Here is a 20,094-nt window from a genome sequence, read left to right as displayed (position 1 = left end):
TTATTTCATCTCTCTCACATTACTTAATTTTCAACAAAATAATAACTTTACTCTATTTTCTTATAAATTTTTTAAACCCCAACTACCCCACTTTCGACCTATTATATATATATATTTTTTGTTAAATTAGAAATTTTAAAACCAAAAGAATATTATATTATTTTTTGAAAAAGCTCCTCAAGAGCGAATATTATATTTAATATTGCTTAAAATTATATACAGCTCGAAGTGTACCACTTAATAAATAAAGTTTTTTAGAAATAATAAATTATAATATATGCAACAATTAAACTCTAATATATAAATAAAGTATCGATTGCGATTGTAGGCAAATGACTCATGCATGTCACATGCTACAAATACAACCATTGCTTAAATGTTAAGGTTAAGAACCACATGCACAAAATCATGATTCATGAGTATCAATTATCAATTAATCATACAATATTGATAAAGAAAAACCATTGACTTGAAATAAGTGATTTATTTCTTATAATCATAGTAGTAATGATTTATTTCTAGCTAAGATGGTAGTAAACTTTATTTATTATTATTATTATTATTATTATTATTATTATTATTTTAATAAAATGAAGATTATTCCTCCATTCTTCCCAAAATCATAAAAACGAGTTAAACGCAATATATTAGACTATTAGAGTATATGCATACTCCATCTTATGTTATGTATGGGATTCTTTCATACTTTGTATATAAGAACTTAATTTTGAACAAGCTAAAGAGAGGTAAAGGGGGAGTTTTATTAAATTCAATTCTCATTTAGCCGATTAGCCAAACCACATGGGTGGCAGGTTGTTAGCATACAAATACCAAGTTGTTAGAGGATGTGTAAAATGTCTAGACAATCTACCAACTTGTGGGTTTCATTTTGATATATAATCCATCCATCCTTTGTTTGTTTCACGTAGAGACGTATGTAGAGTATTAATCTTTGTTTGTTTCACCTTATATTGTACAAGTATGAATTTTCCAAAAAAAAAAAAAAAAACACATATTTTTGTATTATTTGAAATTATCTAAACATATATTTTATTAAAAAACACTTATTTTATTTTAATATAAAATATCTTGTTTGTAAGTGATTTTGTTTTTTTTTTTAGTAATTTTGTCTAAAATATAGTATATGACTAATAAACTAATCTATTTAATCAAAAGTAAAGCCTTCAACAAATTTAAATGCCACATGGTTTTTACTCGATTTGATCTCATAACAACATAATTGTAATACTTCCTCCGTTTTTTTAGTTACATCATTTAAAATTTTTTTTTTCAATTAGTTGCATCGCTTTTTTTTTTTTTTTTTTTGAAACCAGTTGCATAACTTTTTTTCTAGTTAGCTGTGATAAGTTCTCTTTATCCCTCTCGGCCTCTCCTATAGTCCTATGACTCCTATCACATGGGTCCAGTTTTTTATTCTCTCATCTCCAAAAATTATCTAGGAGTCCTTAATTTGTACAGTGATGTAACTAAAAAATACGGAGAACGTATTAGAAAGTCAGTCACTAAGGGCCTGTTTTCTTCAGCTTAATTTCAGTTAGTTCAATTCAGTTTCTAATTTCCATCTCTCATAAATAATTCAGTTCTGTTTAGCTCAACCCATTTCATTTCAATTCAGTAAATAACAACATGCCCTAAAACATTATAATGACCAAATAGACCCTAATAGAACTATAGCACACCCTACCTAAAATTTGCAAATCCAAGAAAAAACGGTTGTTTAGGCATTGTTGTAAATATCTCACCAAATCAGGTCATTTCCACCAGCACATTTGTCAACAAATATCATATACTGTAAAGATACAAGATACAACTACAACTCCAAAAAAGACCACCACTCCTCTTCTCCATACCCACCTAGAGAGAGAAACACAAATAATCCATATTCTTAGAGAGAGAAACACAACACACAACACACAACACACAACAAGATGCATAATCATCTGGCTATGTTGGAAGACTCTGATGAACAACCACAATCACCCAATAATCGTTCTGCAAAAAAATCCAGAAAATTTACCCAAAAAGATGATGAAGATGAAGAAGAAGATGAAGATGAAGATGAAGATGATGAAGAAGATGAAGATTATTTGTATAATAACTATTATTATTTTACACCACCAACACCATCTTCAATTGTTGTGTGTGATGCGCTTGAATTTGAATTTCCTATCATCTATGTTAATACTGCCTTCGAGATCTTTACTGGTTATCGTGCTAATGAAGTTCTTGGCCACAATTGGTGAGTCATTTTTTTTTTTTTTTTTTTTTTTTTTTTTTTGCTTTTATGTTTATATATTCTTGATTTAGTAATTTTGATAGTGGGTTTTAAATTTCTTTGATTCATTTTATGGGATGGTTATGAATTTTTAATTTATATTAATGTATTAGCTGGTGGTTATTTGATTGCATGATTTATTTAGTTGGTGTTTGATTTAATTGTTTGTTGTAATGTGCGCTGTGTATTATGCTGAAATTAGTGTTTTAGGGTTCAAATGGAAGTATTTAAAAATGGAAAATGCAGGGAAATTATTATTATTATTATTTTTTTTGAATTTTATATTATTTTGCCTTTCAATGAGAATAGAAATGTGATAAAATTTTTACTGAGTATTAATCTGCCATTTAGCTAAGGTAAGTTTGGATTGGTAAACTTTGTTACAGCTTGTAAAAATAAGTTCTATAGCAATCAGTAAAAAAAATAATAAATAAATAAATTATTGTAGTACAAATAGTAATCAGTAAGGGCTTGTTCTCTTTAGCTTAAATTCAGTTCAGCTCAGTTCTTCTAATTTTCATTTCTCATAAACAGTTCAATTTAGCTCAGCTTAGTTAAGTAAGTAAATCAGAAGAAGCCCTAACTTTATACGAAGTATAACAAAAATACGCTAGTGAATCTGTGAAAATTCGTATTAGTCGGTATATGTAATTAGTCTATTTTCATTTTAATGAGTACAAATAATTTCAGTTTTGTGAAAATCACTATACGACGTAGTTCACTTTACCTTAAGTCTTTAAATAATAATATTCGGTAAAAAAATAATTTCAGTTCAGTAAAATTAATATTTTATTTCGGTAAAAATAATTTAAGTTTAACAAAAATAAGGTTTACAGAACAAGTCCTAACATTAGTGATTAGGCAACTAGCTTAAGTTAAGATCTTTTCTATTGAATTGAATTTCTTTACGGAGTATATTTTAGCTCTTGTGGTTCTCTTGACGAAAAGAAACATTTGATGATGATCTAGATAGTAATTGAATGAGTATTCTCTTTTATCTCAAGCTAGAAGATTTTCTCCTTGAAGTAAATTACTTCGTATATTGCTAGAAACTGAAATTATTTTTTGTAGTATTTGCAGTTATTATATTAGGAACAACAAATGCTCTGTTTTAGACTTGCTTGATCATGTGAACTTAAATTGAGGACACAGTTACATGATGATTTGCTTTCCTTAATATGAATGCTTTGGCTCATGCCTCTCACCATAAATTTAGAAAAGGGAGATATTTTTATCAGATTATTCTGAACGGTCCTCGTTTCATACAAAACAAATCTGCCCAGTTTGGTAAAATCTTCTATGCTTGCAATGCTCGGAGTCCTTACCTTAGTACTGGTGGCGTCCTGCTTATTAAATGCTTTGATTACTAAGTCAAGTTAAAACAATAGATTTTGTTGCAGGCAATTCAACATTGTCTTTCAATCTGAAGATGTTATGTAGTATGTCATTACAACATCATTTGTGGGTATGAAATTACAACGTAAGGGCCTATTCTCTTCAGATTATTTTCAGTTCAGCTTAGCTCAGCTTCAATAAGTTCCGTTCAATTCAGTTATTATCTTAATTTCCTTCTCTCATAAAATATTCAATTCGGTTCGGTTCAATTCAGCTCAGCTCAGCTCCAATAAGTTCAGTTCAACTCAGCTTAGTTTAGTCAATCATAACATGCCCTAAGAATTAGCTTAAATGTAAAGAACATTTTGTTGGTGCAAGACTTTAGGCTTTAGGCTTGCAAGTGCTTGGTAAAGTTTGATGTCAATATGCCATTCTCATTCTTGCTCTTTAATCCTTTTGTGTACTTTATCTGTTACTTTTTGTGTATGTATTGTGTTGCTTGTCCACAGCTCCAATGCTCCATGTAGTTAATTACCATTCTTATGCTCTTTTTTTCCCTATCGGTATGATAATCTTGCCCAAAGTTGCTAGAGATTGCACTGACTCCTAGTGCAACTATTTCCAGTCGTTTCTTACAGTACAGGGACCCTCATGCTCAAAGAAGGCATCCTCTGGTGGACCCTGTTGTCGTTTCTGAGATGAGAAGATGTCTTGAAGACGGTGTAGAGTTCCAAGGGGAGCTTCTTAATTTCAGAAAGGATGGTACTCCCCTGGTTAACAGGCTGAGGCTTCAACCAATATATGATGACGATGGAATTGTCACACATGTTATAGGCATTCAGATTTTCTCAGAAGCAAAGATAAACCTTAACCATGTATCTTATCCAGTTTTCAAAAAGACATATGACCAGAAATTCAAGTGTGTAAATGAGCATTCCACAAAGGTTGAAGAAATTTGTGGCATTCTCCAACTTTCCGATGAGGTCTTGGCTTATAACATATTATCACGCTTGACTCCAAGAGATGTAGCTTCAATTGGTTCTGTTTGTAAAAGGATATACCAGCTGACAAAAAACGAGCATGTCAGAAAGATGGTTTGTCAAAATCTATGGGGTAGAGAAGTGACATATAATTTGGAGCGAATGACGAAAAACTTGGGGTGGGTTCGACTGGCAAGGGAACTCACCACTCTCGAGGCAATTTCTTGGAGGAAGTTTACAGTAGGAGGATCAGTTGAGCCTTCGCGCTGTAATTTTAGTGCATGTGCCGCTGGAAATCGTCTTGTTCTCTTTGGTGGTGAGGGTGTTGGAATGCAGCCTATGGATGACACTTTTGTACTCAACCTTGACTCTGAGCATCCAGAGTGGCGCCGTGTGAGTGTCAAGTCCTCACCTCCTGGACGATGGGGTCACACACTCTCGTGCCTTAACGAGTCCTGGCTTGTTGTATTTGGAGGGTGCGGGAGGCAAGGATTGCTCAATGATGTCTTCATCCTTGATCTAGATGCCAAGCAGCCAACTTGGACTGAAATCTCTGGTGGGACTCCCCCAGTTCGTCGGTCCTGGCATAGTTCTTGTACTGTAGATGGGTCCAAGTTGGTTGTATCTGGGGGATGCACGGATTCTGGGGTGCTCCTTAGTGACACATACTTGCTCGACCTTACAACAGATAGGCCAGTTTGGACGGAGATTCCTACTTCCTGGGCTCCATCTTCAAGGCTCGGTCACTCACTTTCCGTTTATGGTAAGAAAAATTTATTTATGTTTGGGGGACTGGTAAAAAGTGGGCAGTTGAGGCTACGGTCTGGTGAGGCCTATACTATTGACATAGAGAGTGAAAACCCTCGATGGAGGGAATTAGAGTGTGGTGCACTGGCCGGTACAGGAAGCCAAGGAGCGGTGGTTCCTCCTCCAAGACTTGATCATGTAGCAGTGAGCATGCCATGTGGCAGGATCATTATATTTGGAGGTTCGATTGCTAACCTGCATTCTCCTTCTCAGCTTTTTCTATTGGATCCATCAGAGGAAAAACCGTCGTGGAGGACTCTTAATGTTCCTGGGCAGCCGCCTAAGTTTGCATGGGGTCACAGTACATGCGTCGTTGGTGGGACTCGAGTCTTGGTGTTAGGTGGGCATACAGGTGAGGAATGGATACTGAATGAGTTGCATGAACTGTGTTTGGCCAGCAAGCATGACTCTGACCTCTGAACCTTTTCATCATGCTGCTTCCCTCTACAGTAATGCTCTGAGGGTTTATTATATGCTGGGAAGCAGTTATCCTTTGTATGTATACTCTGAAATTCCTATTGTGTGTTACATTCCAATTGCAGTTGCTGTAGTAATGCACGAAAGTTTTGTTGAATCATTGTATATTAGCACCACAATCTATATCCTTGTAGTTTCCTGAATTTGATTTGAAATTGGCATCCTTGTGTCGGATCTTTTCAGTATTCTGTGTGGCTTATTACCGATTATGAGGCTGGGGTGTATACGCTTTTGCACAAAGTAGCTCAAGATGATTGTTATATTGTGTATTGGTGGCAGTAGTGCCTCGGTTGATCTGGGTGCTGTGGCTAGATCAAGGACCGGTACTTGTGTTGAAGTAGATTTGGTACAGCTAACTCAGTGCAATTTCTCTGCCACCTTGTTTAAAGTTTAGAGTTAGTATGTTCTTAGCCACAGTTTGGCCCTGAGTTCCTTTTCTTTTTCTTATTTTCTCTGTTTCAGTTGAGCTAGTCTTAATCGAGAATCACACATTTTGAGCACATTAGAATTGTATGCTACAGATATCTATATTCAAGTGAAGGAGGAGAACCTAAGGTTTCTATTTGTTTGAAATCTTTGTTTAATAGGTTCCTACACTGGTAACAGTGATAGAAGAGCAATGGTTTGTAATTATTTGACTTGAATTTTATTTACTTGTATTTATTGTCATAAGTCAAACTGAACCGAACATATATACCATAAAGGTGGGTGTTTGAGTAATTCTCTAATTATGTGATTGAAATTTTGATTATTTATGTCTAATATAGTTGGACTATAAGGCTCATTTACTATAGATAGTTAGCTACCTAGTCATTTGAGCCTCTAATAATCGGTTAAAGATGGGTGTGTGATTTTCACCTTTTACTGCTTTACACTATGTTTGGATAGTGAGGAATGGAGGGAAAGGAAGAGAAGAGAAAAGGAGGGATGCACACACCTTCCTTTGTTTAGATATCTAATGCAAGTAAGGGAGGCAAGAGAATGAGAAGGATTCATATAAGATGCCCATTAAAATTGAGTCATGCTATCTCTATTTGTTTGGAAGTTTTGGGACTTCTCCCAGCTATAACTTACATTCAAACCTAAATTGCACATTTTATTATGCCTCTTCAAAACTCAATTGAGGTTTTCTTTGATTGAAGATTTTGATTAGCTCCACAAACCCATGTTAGTTTGATATCGTAATTTGAACTGGTAATGTGACAACTATATCCGGTTGTATTGACTTGATGTCAAAATTTGGTGGTTATTCATCATCATGAGTGTCATTAGTTCTCTGTTCACCATTGCCTACAGCTGCCCTCTCTCTTGCTTTGATAGCCTGCAAACATTTTTTACTGTTTCAGCTCACTAACAGGTACATTGTGTATATAAACAAAAAAGAACATGCAAAAGAATTTAAGGTTAGACCTGTTTTTGCCAGTTTGTAAGAGCGGCAACTATGATCAGCAATATCGATTGCAAGATTGATCCTACTAATATACCAGTCCATAGACCCTTTGCATTCGAATGGCGAACAAAAGCGAGCACTACTGCTACTGGGATTCCGACTATGTAAAATGCTCCTAGGTTCACATATGCTCCTATGCGCTGCCATCCACTTCCTTTTGCAACTCCTGCATCGTGTTTTTGTGTTTCAAAATTTAGTATCAGTCAGTTCTGCTAACTACATCTAAGTAATCATGGATATTAGGCTATTAGTATAGGATAGTTTAACCTCAAAAATAAATAACACAGTTATGATTAGCCATATGAAACAATATTAAGCTTTTGTGAACTCACCAGATAGGACCATTTGTAGGCCATCAGTGATGATGGAAAGGCAAAGGAAGGGGGCTAATGTTGCAACATAACTCACAACTTGTTCGGTATGACTGTAAGCGTATCCCACTATATGTCGAATACAAAACAAAATCACACCCGCTACAACGGTCTCTATTACAACTGCACTTGTCACAACCCAGGCAGATAACCTTGCTGCTTCTGCATTTCCTGCACCTAGCTCATTTGCCACTCTTATGCTGCAAAAATGTCATTATAAACTACTAGCAATCATGTTGGATGCATTGTGAAGATATGAATAGCGAAAGAGTTGTTATGTGGGAAAGAGAATTACCCTACTGAAACACCTAATCCAACTGGAACTGTGAAAAGCAACGTCGATATGTTGAGACTGCCAATCAAGATAATAGTACTCCCTTGGTTCGAAAAAGATTGTCCACTTTGCAAATTGTGACGTGAGTCACAATTTACGAAATGGATAATTTCTTTCGAATGGAGGGAGTAACCACAAAGTTAAGTTAAATGTACTATGGAGTATAAAAAATTTACTGCAATAGTCAGCAAGTTGGACTAGCCTGCTACTGAAAGCACAAGCATATGTACTATAAAAACTTGACATACCATATGGAAAGCACTGATGTCTCGAGTTGTGGATTGGGAAGGCGACCTGAAAGCAACACCACAGCTTCAAAAGCCCACCACTTGAGGCTATTGTTGGCGTTCGTTAACACATTACATGACATGAGCATATGACAAATAGAAATCTATCAAGGAGAACATTCCAAGTAATTTACCAACATTACTTGAGAACTATAGGATAAGGAAATTTACCAAATCATTAAAGCAGCAGGGAAGCCAAACCGAAGGAAAGGCCAAATATTATAGAAAGCTTCTTTGGAGAAGTGTGTACGAGTTTTCTCACAAACAGAAGAACACTTGATGTAAATCCCAAGAAATAAAACGTTGAGCCAACCGCAAAGACTAAGTGAAAAGGCAACTGATTGAATTCCATAATTCAATTTATACACAGAAATCCAGCATGATAAAGTGGTTATACCAAGAACAACTGCAAAATTCATTAGCAAAGGGAAAACAAGACTTTGGCATTGTAAAAATCGAACCAAGGGATCGTAGAAAGCGCTTGCTACGAGTCCTGGGATTAGCCAAACTGCAAATTCCTGTGCTTCAATTGAGATTTGATGATCTTGCCCCATCATAATCAATATTTTGTCCATGAAAATCCATAATAGGCTTATAGGAATGCAAATAAAAAGCAGAGATATTATTGCACTGTAAATGTATGTTCCAATTTTTTTGTATTGTTTTGCTCCATATGCTTGCCCACATAATGTATCCAACCCACCACATAGTCCGATCTGCCAATCAATTATATGATACAAGATTAGGTCGCATATAATCAACTTAACCGCATCAATGACACTAAGTGTTTGGCGAGACCATAATGATTTAAGGTGACTTGTTACATTGTTGAAAAGTACATGACTTTTATATCGTGTCAGGACATTATTACTCTGTATATTGTTTCGGGATGACTTGTTATAATATCTACTTGTAAAAAGAGACTTTTTGCGAATGCAACCCAACAAAACTTATAAGAAAACAAAGAAGAGGCTTACAACTTACGAAAAGACTAAAGCCGGAGATGTTGGTAACAGAGAGGGCAATAGAAACACTAGCCAAAGGAAGTTCACCAAGACGTCCAACAATCATCAACGCCATGACTTGCACCATATATTGGAGTATTGCCACAGTTATCATTGGTGCTGCAAGCAGACTCACCTTCTTTACCTCTTTAATCAATCTTTTCCATGTAAAATGATTGCTAGGTTCATCGATCCTTGGTCCTGATGTTCCTGACTCCATTATAATCCTGTGCAAATTTTAAAGAGGGTTTATTTTCAGCACCTAAAAGTATAATTACTGTCTTTACTGGATACAAAACTTGAAAAATGAAAAATATGAGTCTGAATACATACACTAAGAGACATTATAACACACTAAATCTGAATAATGGACATTTTGACCAAAATCTACAACCCAATCTATAAAATTTGAAAAGCAGAACCATAAAACATGAAAGTATAGGGTGAGGGATAGCTCAAGTGGTTAGAGTTTCCTCCCGGTTTCATAAAATTTAGAGATCGATTCTCATTACTTGCCCTTGTGGCTCTCTAAATACCATATATATATATATATATATATATATATATATATATATATATATATATATATATATAAAACGAAAGTATCTCAAATAGACTAAAATGTTACCTGAGAAGCCCGACAGATTGAAGAAGAAGAAGAAAAGAGAATATTTTTACAAATGTACTCTCCTCTACTCGTTATATTTAATGTGATTATGTGAATCAATTTTGTGTGATTCTGACATCTAAATATGGCATAGGTGTGGTAATGGCCTCTTTAAGAGATTTGAAAGATTGTCAAAGTACACTTGAAAACACAATTATTGTCATTGTCTTGTTTTTTGTTTTTTTTTTTCTTGGGTGAATCTATTAATCTATTATTCTATTTGATCTCTACAACTATTGTTTAATTATTGCTGCGTATACCAAGAGGATGATCTTTTAACTCCTATCTTATATTAGCCAAGAGGGAGAGAGCAACCAACAAGCTTTGCTTGGTGCTGTTGGTGTAAAACTCATTTCATGAGTTTGAGTCCCGCCAATTACATGTCATTTGCTTGGGAGTAAGGGGATTTCCTTATCTCCCCCCTCTCTACTCTCAAGCATTAAGTTAATTTTTTGGTTAGAGGGGTAGAAAAGCCAGATTAAGGATGCTCCGAATGACTAAATTAGAGTTATTACAGACCATAGAAATAAGAGTTAAAAGATCACCCGAATGATGCACAAAATACATTTTTTTTTTTGGAAGAATGATGCTAAAAAAACATAGGTTCTACGTAAAGACTTCTTAAAGATCAACTTGTATTTTCTCATAAACTTATACTATAAACAAACAAAATTCCAGTTTTAAACAAAAGTTACAAGATGCGAACCAATAAGCTTTTGTTCGAGAGATCGATTTTTCAGTTGTTGGTTACATACTTACATTAATGAGGAAAAAAATATCTGATTGAGAATTGGATGGATCGGATCGAATATGCGTTATTGTATATTTTTTTTGTTTCGTTCTTTAGAATTTTAATACATTATTAATTTATTGAAAGTTTTTCCTCAAGTTCACACATGTTTTGGGAAGACTATTCAATGGCTACATAAAAAATGTAGCTATTGTAACTAATTTTAATCTTAACCGTTTAAATATTAATAATTAATCTTATCCGTTTAATACTTGACTTCTAAATTATAAATATTTTAAAAACTACTTTATCTTTAAAAAAAAAAACTGAAAAAAACTACCTACCCGTTTCCACCATTGATGAACTTCTAAGTATTCAACCATCATCCTAATCTCCATAGAATAACAATATGAGAAACAATTAACATGGATTGGATTAAAGTATAACAAACAATCAATGGAAAACTGCCAACTAATCTTAAAAATAGGAATATAATTTTATTCAATGGATAGTTTAATACGAAGTTCATGGATATATAATTGGATAGGATCAAATTTCCTCTTGCACTAATGGATGGATTTCTTTTTAAGTGATTCTATCTCTTCTCAACACCCTGCTCTTCTATCAAATAATTCTCCTCATAAATCTCATGAATTATGAAATTTGGTATCTTTTTGATTGAGTCATGAATTAGGCAGCAAGTTTCCACGATAAATGTAAATCGTCGGAATCTTTTGCATAGGAAAGCTATTCAATTGCAATATCTTCCTTTTGGTTGATTCATGGATAATTAGATAGGATCAAATTTAATCTTTCATGGGAATACTATTCATACTTTGCAGATTATCATCAATGGAAGATTAGAAACTGCCATTGTATTTTAGTTTTTAGAGGAATAAAGAAAAATAGAAAAAAAATTGGGTATTTTTCTTGGTCAACTTAAATCAATGGCCCTTCTTCACATAATATTAATCAACGGTTTAGATTTCGTTTATACAATGGCTACAATTTTATTGTAGCCATTGCAAAACTGTCCCATGTTTTGATACATATAAGAAATAATTTTCTTATTGATAATTGATGAAATTATAAATATAATTTTATTTTTGTATTACAATAAAAAAAAATTATTAGATTTATTACATAAGATAAAGGTAAAATTAAGGAAAAAACTTACGTGGATCTAGTCCACAATGGACTTGAGGTTTATATACACACAAGTGACATTTTATTGAATATAGTGACCCTAATTTTAACACAATAACCTTATTTTTAACATAGTAAATTTTATTACAACTTGTGTGACCTTTAATATTAATGTGAACTTGAACTACGACGTTATGTTAAACATAGGGACCCTAATTTCAACCTCTTTTAGCCTTTATAATAGCACAATGACTTTTTTTTTTTTTTTTTTTTTAATTTTTTTAAATTTTTTTTTTTAAAAAAGAGATACCAAAATGATTTTTATTTTAACATAATAACCTTTATTTTAATATAATGGCTTTTTTTTTTTTTATAATTATTAATATAACAACCAATGTGTCTCTAATATTAGTAGTCCACAATAAATTAGTAAGAACCAAGTTCTTTGATGAGTTTGTATAATTTTATATATACTTGAAATTGATAAAAAAATAAATGATGTCAATAATTAAGGATGGATCTATATATAAATTAAAGCACAAATTTTATGTATAAGCACAAAATCGATCAATATAAAGTAGTGTATGCGAATCTATTAATTATTACTAAAACAAAATATTGCTAACATCATTAACCCTCAAAGTATCCTAAGTGTCATTCTCAAATTAAAAATTTTCCCTCCAATTTTATGTGTGATGTCATCAATTATTAGTGATTTTTTAATTTTTTTATTTTTAATATACTCTTTTTACTTCAATGCACAAGTGCTTATATAAAATCTGAATCACCAAGTTTCACTACTAAATTATAGTTTCACATACCTAATTTGTTTGATGTTTGATCGTAATTTTAATTTTTTTTATACTTTCTTTAACCTTAAATTATTTTTTTTATATTAAATTCTAATCTTCATAAACACTGTACTGGATCAGAACATAAATTATACTGTAAGAAAGATTAATTCTAAATGTGCATCGCACCTAGTAATACATAACACAAATTGTAGCATTTATTTGAAACAAGAGTACAATACATTTGCATTGGTGTTATAAAGTATCACTACGACATCGGATGTTGCCTCAATCAAGCTAATTTTGTTGGGACACTATGGAGCACAACAGTTTCAATAGTAATACCCGGCCCGAACCCGAACAAGACTCCCCAATCTAACCCATTACCAGTTGTAGCCTTGCCTTCATTGTACGACCTCTTCCTTGTCTCATCCAAGATGAACAATACAGAAGCACTAGACATGTTTCCAAACTCGCTAAGTACATGCCGAGTTGCACTGAGCTTGTCCTTGTCAAGGCCGAGCTCGGCTTCCACCTCATCTAGGATAGCAGGCCCTCCAGGATGAGCAACCCAAAAGATGGAGTTCCAATCATTTATACCAATAGGTTTAAAAGCCTCAACCAATGCTTTTTCAAGGTTGTTAGATATTAACTTTGGTACGTCCTTTGATAAATGAATGGTCAATCCTACTTGTCGCAGCTGTCCTGCTATGGCCCTTTTGCAGCCCGGCAAGAAGGTTTGGGAGGCCCATACTAGTTCAAAAATCGGTTGTTCATTGACAGACTCGTCGGGATCAGCACCCACAATCACAGCCCCTGCACCATCAGTGAAGAGGGCTTGTCCTACCATCGAGTCTAAGTGTGTCTCAGTAGGCCCTCGAAAGCCAACTACTGTCATTTCTGAGCAGACTACCAACACACGTGCTCCACGATTGTTCTCAGCAATGTCCTTGGCTAGACGGAGGACTGTGCCCCCTCCATAACAACCTTGTTGATATAGCATAAAGCGCTTGACAGTAGGCCCTAGGCCGAGGAGTTTTGTAAGCTCGTAGTCTGCCCCGGGCATTGATACACCTGATACGGTGCAGAAAATGACGTGGGTGATCTTGGACCGCGGCTGGCCCCATTCATTGATGGCCTTAATAGCTGCCTCTTTCCCAAGTTTGGGCACCTCAATTGCTAGTATGTCTTGGCGAGTGTCTAAAGACGAAGCGTTGTAATCACACATATTCACGTTCTCTTTAAGTAATTCTTCCGTTAGGTACATGTATCGCTTCTTGACGGTTGATTTCTTGCCTGTGAAAATCATTACATTTAATCAATTCTCATTTCTTTCTATAATGAAGGGTTAGAGTGTATAATTAGTCTACCTAAACTAAATGGTATCATAATAACTACTACTTGTACATTTTTACTCCGTGTGACTGTGTCAATTTATTCAATACTTTAAATTAAATTTAGTATTGTATTAATTTTTTGGAACTAATTATTGTACAATTGGTAAATATTCAATATATATATATATCAAGAGAACAAAGACAGCCTAAAAGTTAATATACAATATACATGATAGTTAACTAACATGAAGAAAGATAACGTGATAAGACTTACACATATGCTTGAATTTTTCCTTGAGATCGGTCATATGCTCACTCTTAGTAACCCGGAAGTAAAAATCAGGAAATTCATCTTGACTCATTTCATTGGGTGGGTTTGCAGTGCCAATGGCTAGGATAGTGGCTGGACCATCTGCTCTTTGGGAATTTCGGATTTCTCGAATTGTTGCCATCTTATTTGCCATTTGAGTCTAATAAGCTTCTTTGCAAGACTTAAAAATGAGGTACGATCGATGCACAACTCTTTTATAGTTCAAGTGTTGTTGGAGTCTCTACAACTTTGTCGAATAAAAGGGTTTTATATAGGGCTCGGTAACGGTTTAATCTAAGTGTGGAATGAAAAGAATTTTAAAAATGTCTTTGTTGATTTAATATCAAGAAATTTGAAATTATAATAGCTAAATTTTTGTTTAATTATATTGTCAATGACTAGCCACATAATAATCAAAGAATGAAGATGAAAAATTTCATGCCATTTTTTTTTTTTATTAAACTAGAAAATTATATTCTCCGTACTTAATCAACAAGTTCAATTAGCCTATGTTTTCGTCAACCTATTTTCACTTATTCTATATTTGTTCAATTAGTTATAAGAGTTAATAATTTAAAATAGTGGCTAAAATTCAGATAAGATTATATAAGAGTTAATAAGTTTTTACAGTATTAGTTAAGATATATAGGATTCATACATTCAAATAATATGGAATACAATATAAGGGCCATTATATAAATTCAATAAAGTGAAGCAAATTCTAACAAGTTTAGATAAGACAATTTCAAATACTACATATACTACTATCGATCAGTGGAAATTATATAAATTTCTACTTACTTTAATATGATGTTAGTATCCTCAAGAATAACCCAAATCCAGAGTACAAATAAATTAGAGCATAATTTAGCATTGACATTCCTTTATTGTTAGAATAATAATTTCTAGATAACGACTTTTTGTTTCAAAAAAAAAAAAAAAAAAAAAAAAAAAAAAAAAAAAAAAAAAAAAAAAGACAACGCCTTTTGGCAAGATACACACATGACTAATTTAGAAGCGAATTACATGCCTTTAATCTATTTCATCGTCAGCAGGCGTTGCACTTGCCTTTTCTTTGACTTGTACATTGTACTGTCAAAGTTAACAAAACTTGTCTATGTACGTAATGTATCAAAAGGTCTTGGATGAGGACACACTCCGTAAACTAGTTACTCCGTGTAACTTTATACTTTTGAAAAACGCTGATTAGCTACTCCCTCTGTATGTACTATATAATTAATACTCCTTCCGTCTCAGAATATTTGAAACATTATACTTTTTTCACTATTTATGTATTAACTTTGATCGAAATATTTACTAACATAATAAAGACATATTTTATCACAAAATATACTGTTAAATATGTATTAATTAAAAAGTTTCATAATGTAACTTTTAAAATTATTTTCCTTAAAATTTAATTATATAAAAATAAAGTTGAATTAGTGCATTGACATGTGTGTAATGTTGACTGTGATATTTTGAGATGGAGGGAGTAATTAACATAGTCAAGTTTGGCACAACTGCATGTGCCGAATATATTTGATTGATATGATGAGAGTCATGACTCATGACAACGTAAAATAGTGGTAAGTTGGTAACAAATGCATGTAGACATGTAAAAATGAAATTTGTTTAAAGGACATCTGAGAATGTATTGTTTTGGGTTGAAAAGAACACAGTACTTGTTTGGATGTACATTAAAAATGGGTGAATTGAAAATTTCTATGAATTTGTATTTGAAATTGTTGTTTAGTTACACCCATTTCAAATACAAATTAAATTTCAATTTCCTAAAAAATATGCACTAGTGCAAAACTAATCTTAAGTAACACCCACAAAGTGTTACATAAAGTGGTAAAAGTGTTATTATAGACAATAGGTAACACTTTACTGGGTGATACATCCGCCCATGTGACCTTGTGTCTTATGTAACACTTTGGGTAATATACATATATACATGTATATAATATATATATATATATATATATATATATATATATATATATATATATATATATATATATATATATATATATATATATTATATACATGTATATATGTATATATATACATATACATATATATGCAGAACAACAGTAGCAGAACAACACATACATAAGCAGAACAACAGTAGCACATATGCAGAACAGCAGTAGCACATATGCAGAACCGCTGTTTCAGTAGCAGAACATTTGCAGCACATATGCAGTACAACAACAACATATATGCAGAACAGCAGCAGCACAAAAGCGGAACAGCAGCGCACAAAAACAGAACAACAATAACAGGAGACAGTAGCAGCAGTAGTAGCAGCAGCAAGCAAGCATCAAAACCTAAGGAGATACACTTGCTATGAAGAAGTCAGCTATAAGGAAACAGCTTAATATCACAGCTTATAAGTTGGAAGAACAGACAATATTACAGCTTAAGTACCCTTTCCTCTAATCATTCTACTATAAGTTCTTATTGTTTTAGCTTAAACTATTTCATTATATGCAAATTAATCCTTTGTCAAAATAAATAAATTAATAAATAAATAAAAATAAAATAAAATAAAATAATCAAGTTAGTCTAACATTGATATGTTATAAACATGACGATGATGTCGCTGCCCATCAGCTCCAATTAGTCTAGGTTGCATCCTAGTGTATAGCTAGGATAGCTGCAACAAGGCACACCCGACCCAAATGACACACAAGCCTTTATAAAATGCGAGGCCCAAAACAACTTCCTTCCTTCAACTGCTCTAGCTTTATTTCAAAAAATAAAATAAAAATTGTCAATTCATTTTTCTATGTCTTCAACTTCTCCCAACTTCTTTAATTAAACATACTTTACTTTCTTTCTCCTCTTATAATTTTATCTCTCTAAAAAACTAAAAAATGCCATGGATATTCGAAAAGAGCTCAAAAATCAACCAAAATTTCCCAAAAAAAAACGTTCAGTCATTTCAAACATTTCTACAATTAATTTCTGTTGCGATTTTCTCTACTTTGTTATTCTCTCTCCTCTACATGATTTTACTACACTAAAAACTGAAAAATTAACAATGAATATTGGAGAAGAATGAAAAATCAAAATGATTCACCCAATAAAAGGTAAATTTTTATGAATGTCACTGACTTTCGTTGTTAATTTTCGTCCGATTTTTTCGATGCTCGTTCAAATTTTTTGTTTCATAATTATATTAGAAAACCAATGCTTATGTTCAAAATTTGAATGGTTATGTTTACTTTCTGAAATGCATATGTTCATATCTTTTATGCCTATGTTCACTCTCTGAAAGCTAATATTCACATTTAAAGGAACCTATGCATATGTTCATATTTTGCATGATTTTGTTCATTTTCTGGAATTTATATATCACATTTTTTTTAATATGATCATATTTTTAATACTTACAATGCATATGTTTCATAATCATACTATTATTTATTTCTTCAAATTTTTATGTTCATAAATAAATGCATTATATTCATAATAATATTTTAAATGTTCATAGATAATTTCAAATATTCATAATGTACATATGTGTTGTTCATGAAATATTTTCATTAAATCTTTTTATGCATATATGTTGTCTTTCTTAAATGCATATGTTCATATGTTTTACGCATATGTTCACCTTTTAAATGCTTATATTTACTTAAAGGAAACCAATGTTTACATTCATATTTTGAATTGTTATGTTCACTTTCTGAAATGCATATGCTCATATTTTTTTATGCCTAAGTTCACTTTCTGAAAAGCTAATGTTCACATTAAGGTAACCTATGCTTATGTTCATATTTTGCATGATTATGTTCATTGATAAAAAAATGAAGAAAATCAGATGAAATTCATACATTGATGAAATTGACAAAATTCAATTCATATGAATTCAAAAAATAGATAAAACTTAATCAATCGAAATTAATATATAAATCGAAACAATTACAAGTGAAATTCACACAAAATTCATACATAATAAATTGAAATTGATCGAAGCTAACCAAAAATCAAACAAAAAACAACTACAATTGAAACTAACCTTAAAAAAAAACCTAATTACAAATCAACAAAACAAACCACTAACGTGCATTCACGATCTTGTTGGGAATAACAACTAAATCCATGTTTTAAGGAACAAATTCAATCGTAAAATTGAAACAAAAGAGAAAAACAAAAAAACAGTGGGGAGAGAAATTAAAGGAGGAGAAAAAACAGAGGAGACAAAATTATAATGAAATTTATGATCGAAAATTTTGATGAGAATTAGGAAAGAAAAGAGAAGAGAGATTAGGGAAGAAGGAAACCAAAAAATTTAAAAAGAAAACAAACTAACGCAGGAAGAACGTTAGCTAGGTTTTATGATTTGACTTTGGGTTGTGTGCGTTTCATGTAGTATATCTTGTGTTTCATGGTTGTTGTAGCTATCCTATATCAGCGCGTTTCTAGTGCGGCTAGCCGCACCATGCGGCAGGGTGCCAAATCAACAAATGACAAAGTAACCCCACCAACCTAGTAACCCCTGCAACAAATAACCCCTAGTAACCCCTGACCGGACTTAGTAACCCTTGACCGGACCAAGTAACCCCTAGTCGGACCTAGTAACCCCGCTAGTAACCCCTAACCGGACCTAGTAACCCCCCTAGTAATCCCTAACCTAGTAAGTAACCCCTAATCCTACACCATCTCAAAGCCTTAAACTCCACCACACCACCACCAACTTCGAACCTGTCCAACCTAGTTGTTGACTTGTAGCAGCCACCACCTTCACACCTGACCACCCACTCCTCCACCGCACTTGAGTACCTCACCTTCCTCACAACCCGCATCAATCTCAACTCAGGCCTCCTGACCATCGCACCTCACCTTCCTCACAACCCGCGCGCAAACTCAAGCGGAAATTTGGGGGAAATGTTAGGATTTGGAGCTTTGAGCAATTCCTCATAATCTCTCCTTCAAATTTGCAATTCACCACAAAGATGAAGACGACAGCGGAGGTGGAGGTCGATTTGGCTGATTTCGCTGGCAAAGATGAAGACGAAGACGACAACGACAGAGGTTTGGGTTGGTTTGGAGCTTTCGCCGACAAAGATGAAGACAAAGAAGACGACGACGGAGGTCTAGGTTGGTTTGGAGCTTCGACGACGGCGATCTAGGTTGGAGCTTGGAGGGGAGGGGAGGAGAGGAGAGGAGAGGAGAGGAGAGAGAGAGAGATATAGGAGAGAGAAAATAAAAATTAATCAAAAAAATTATGGTTGGCCGCACGGTAGAACCAGCCGTATATAAAACTTTGTGATCCTATATACATGAGGTTGCAGCTAAGAATATGCGCGTCAACTCAAGGCTTTTAGTGATAAACAGGTTTCATTGAGGCCCATTGGGCTTTGCATGTGACTCTAGATATTACTAGTTAAAAAAAACCGTCAAAAACCAACCCTCCCAATATAAGAACACTACAACCAAATTTGAAAAAGCCTACAAATCACATTCACCCAACAAAAGATAAATTCAATATGACCCGACTCGACAAGGCGTGAAGCCGTGAATCGAACTGAATAATGGTCCTAAACCTTGAAGTTGGCCCAAATTTTATGCCACAGTTAATTTTTTACTATGAAATATTATATTGCCTATTCACTTATGTCATCACTGAAATTTGATTAAATAACATACGTAGTAGTAATTCATATACCAACATGTATACAATTTAATCATCACAGGGACATAAACAGAAAATAATTCAAGCCTTGAAAGTACACCTTCAACTAAAGGTGTTTCGGG

The 20,094-nt window shown here is 33.4% G+C and overlaps 3 protein-coding genes across 3 annotated transcripts; 1 reads left to right on the top strand and 2 right to left on the bottom strand.

Annotated features, from left to right (window-relative positions):
• Positions 1–1,924: 1,924 nt before the first annotated feature.
• LOC145601297 (adagio protein 3-like) lies at positions 1,925–6,475 on the top strand. Its single transcript, XM_081657295.1, has 2 exons — positions 1,925–2,260; positions 4,257–6,475. Exons 1-2 carry the CDS (start codon positions 1,950–1,952, stop codon positions 5,836–5,838), a joined length of 1,893 nt encoding a protein of 630 aa, XP_081513421.1. The 5' UTR covers positions 1,925–1,949; the 3' UTR covers positions 5,839–6,475.
• Positions 6,476–7,090: 615 nt separating this feature from the next.
• On the bottom strand, positions 7,091–9,561 carry LOC145601299 (protein DETOXIFICATION 3-like). The gene is made up of 7 exons (XM_081657296.1): positions 9,322–9,561; positions 8,509–9,053; positions 8,299–8,385; positions 8,012–8,068; positions 7,678–7,916; positions 7,306–7,511; positions 7,091–7,216 (listed from the first exon to the last, which is right to left on the bottom strand). The coding sequence occupies exons 1-7, from the start codon at positions 9,559–9,561 to the stop codon at positions 7,142–7,144; spliced, it is 1,449 nt and encodes a 482-aa protein (XP_081513422.1). The 3' UTR covers positions 7,091–7,141.
• A 3,406-nt stretch (positions 9,562–12,967) lies between these two features.
• LOC145600687 (chalcone synthase 2-like) lies at positions 12,968–14,476 on the bottom strand. Its single transcript, XM_081656569.1, has 2 exons — positions 14,287–14,476; positions 12,968–13,971 (listed from the first exon to the last, which is right to left on the bottom strand). The coding sequence occupies exons 1-2, from the start codon at positions 14,474–14,476 to the stop codon at positions 12,968–12,970; spliced, it is 1,194 nt and encodes a 397-aa protein (XP_081512695.1).
• Positions 14,477–20,094: the final 5,618 nt, after the last annotated feature.

Source organism: Chenopodium album, chromosome 21 (genome assembly GCF_948465745.1).
Source record: "Chenopodium album chromosome 21, dcCheAlbu1.1, whole genome shotgun sequence".
In the NCBI taxonomy this organism is placed as follows: Eukaryota; Viridiplantae; Streptophyta; class Magnoliopsida; order Caryophyllales; family Amaranthaceae; genus Chenopodium; species Chenopodium album.
This window is presented reverse-complemented; position numbering and strand designations above follow the sequence as displayed.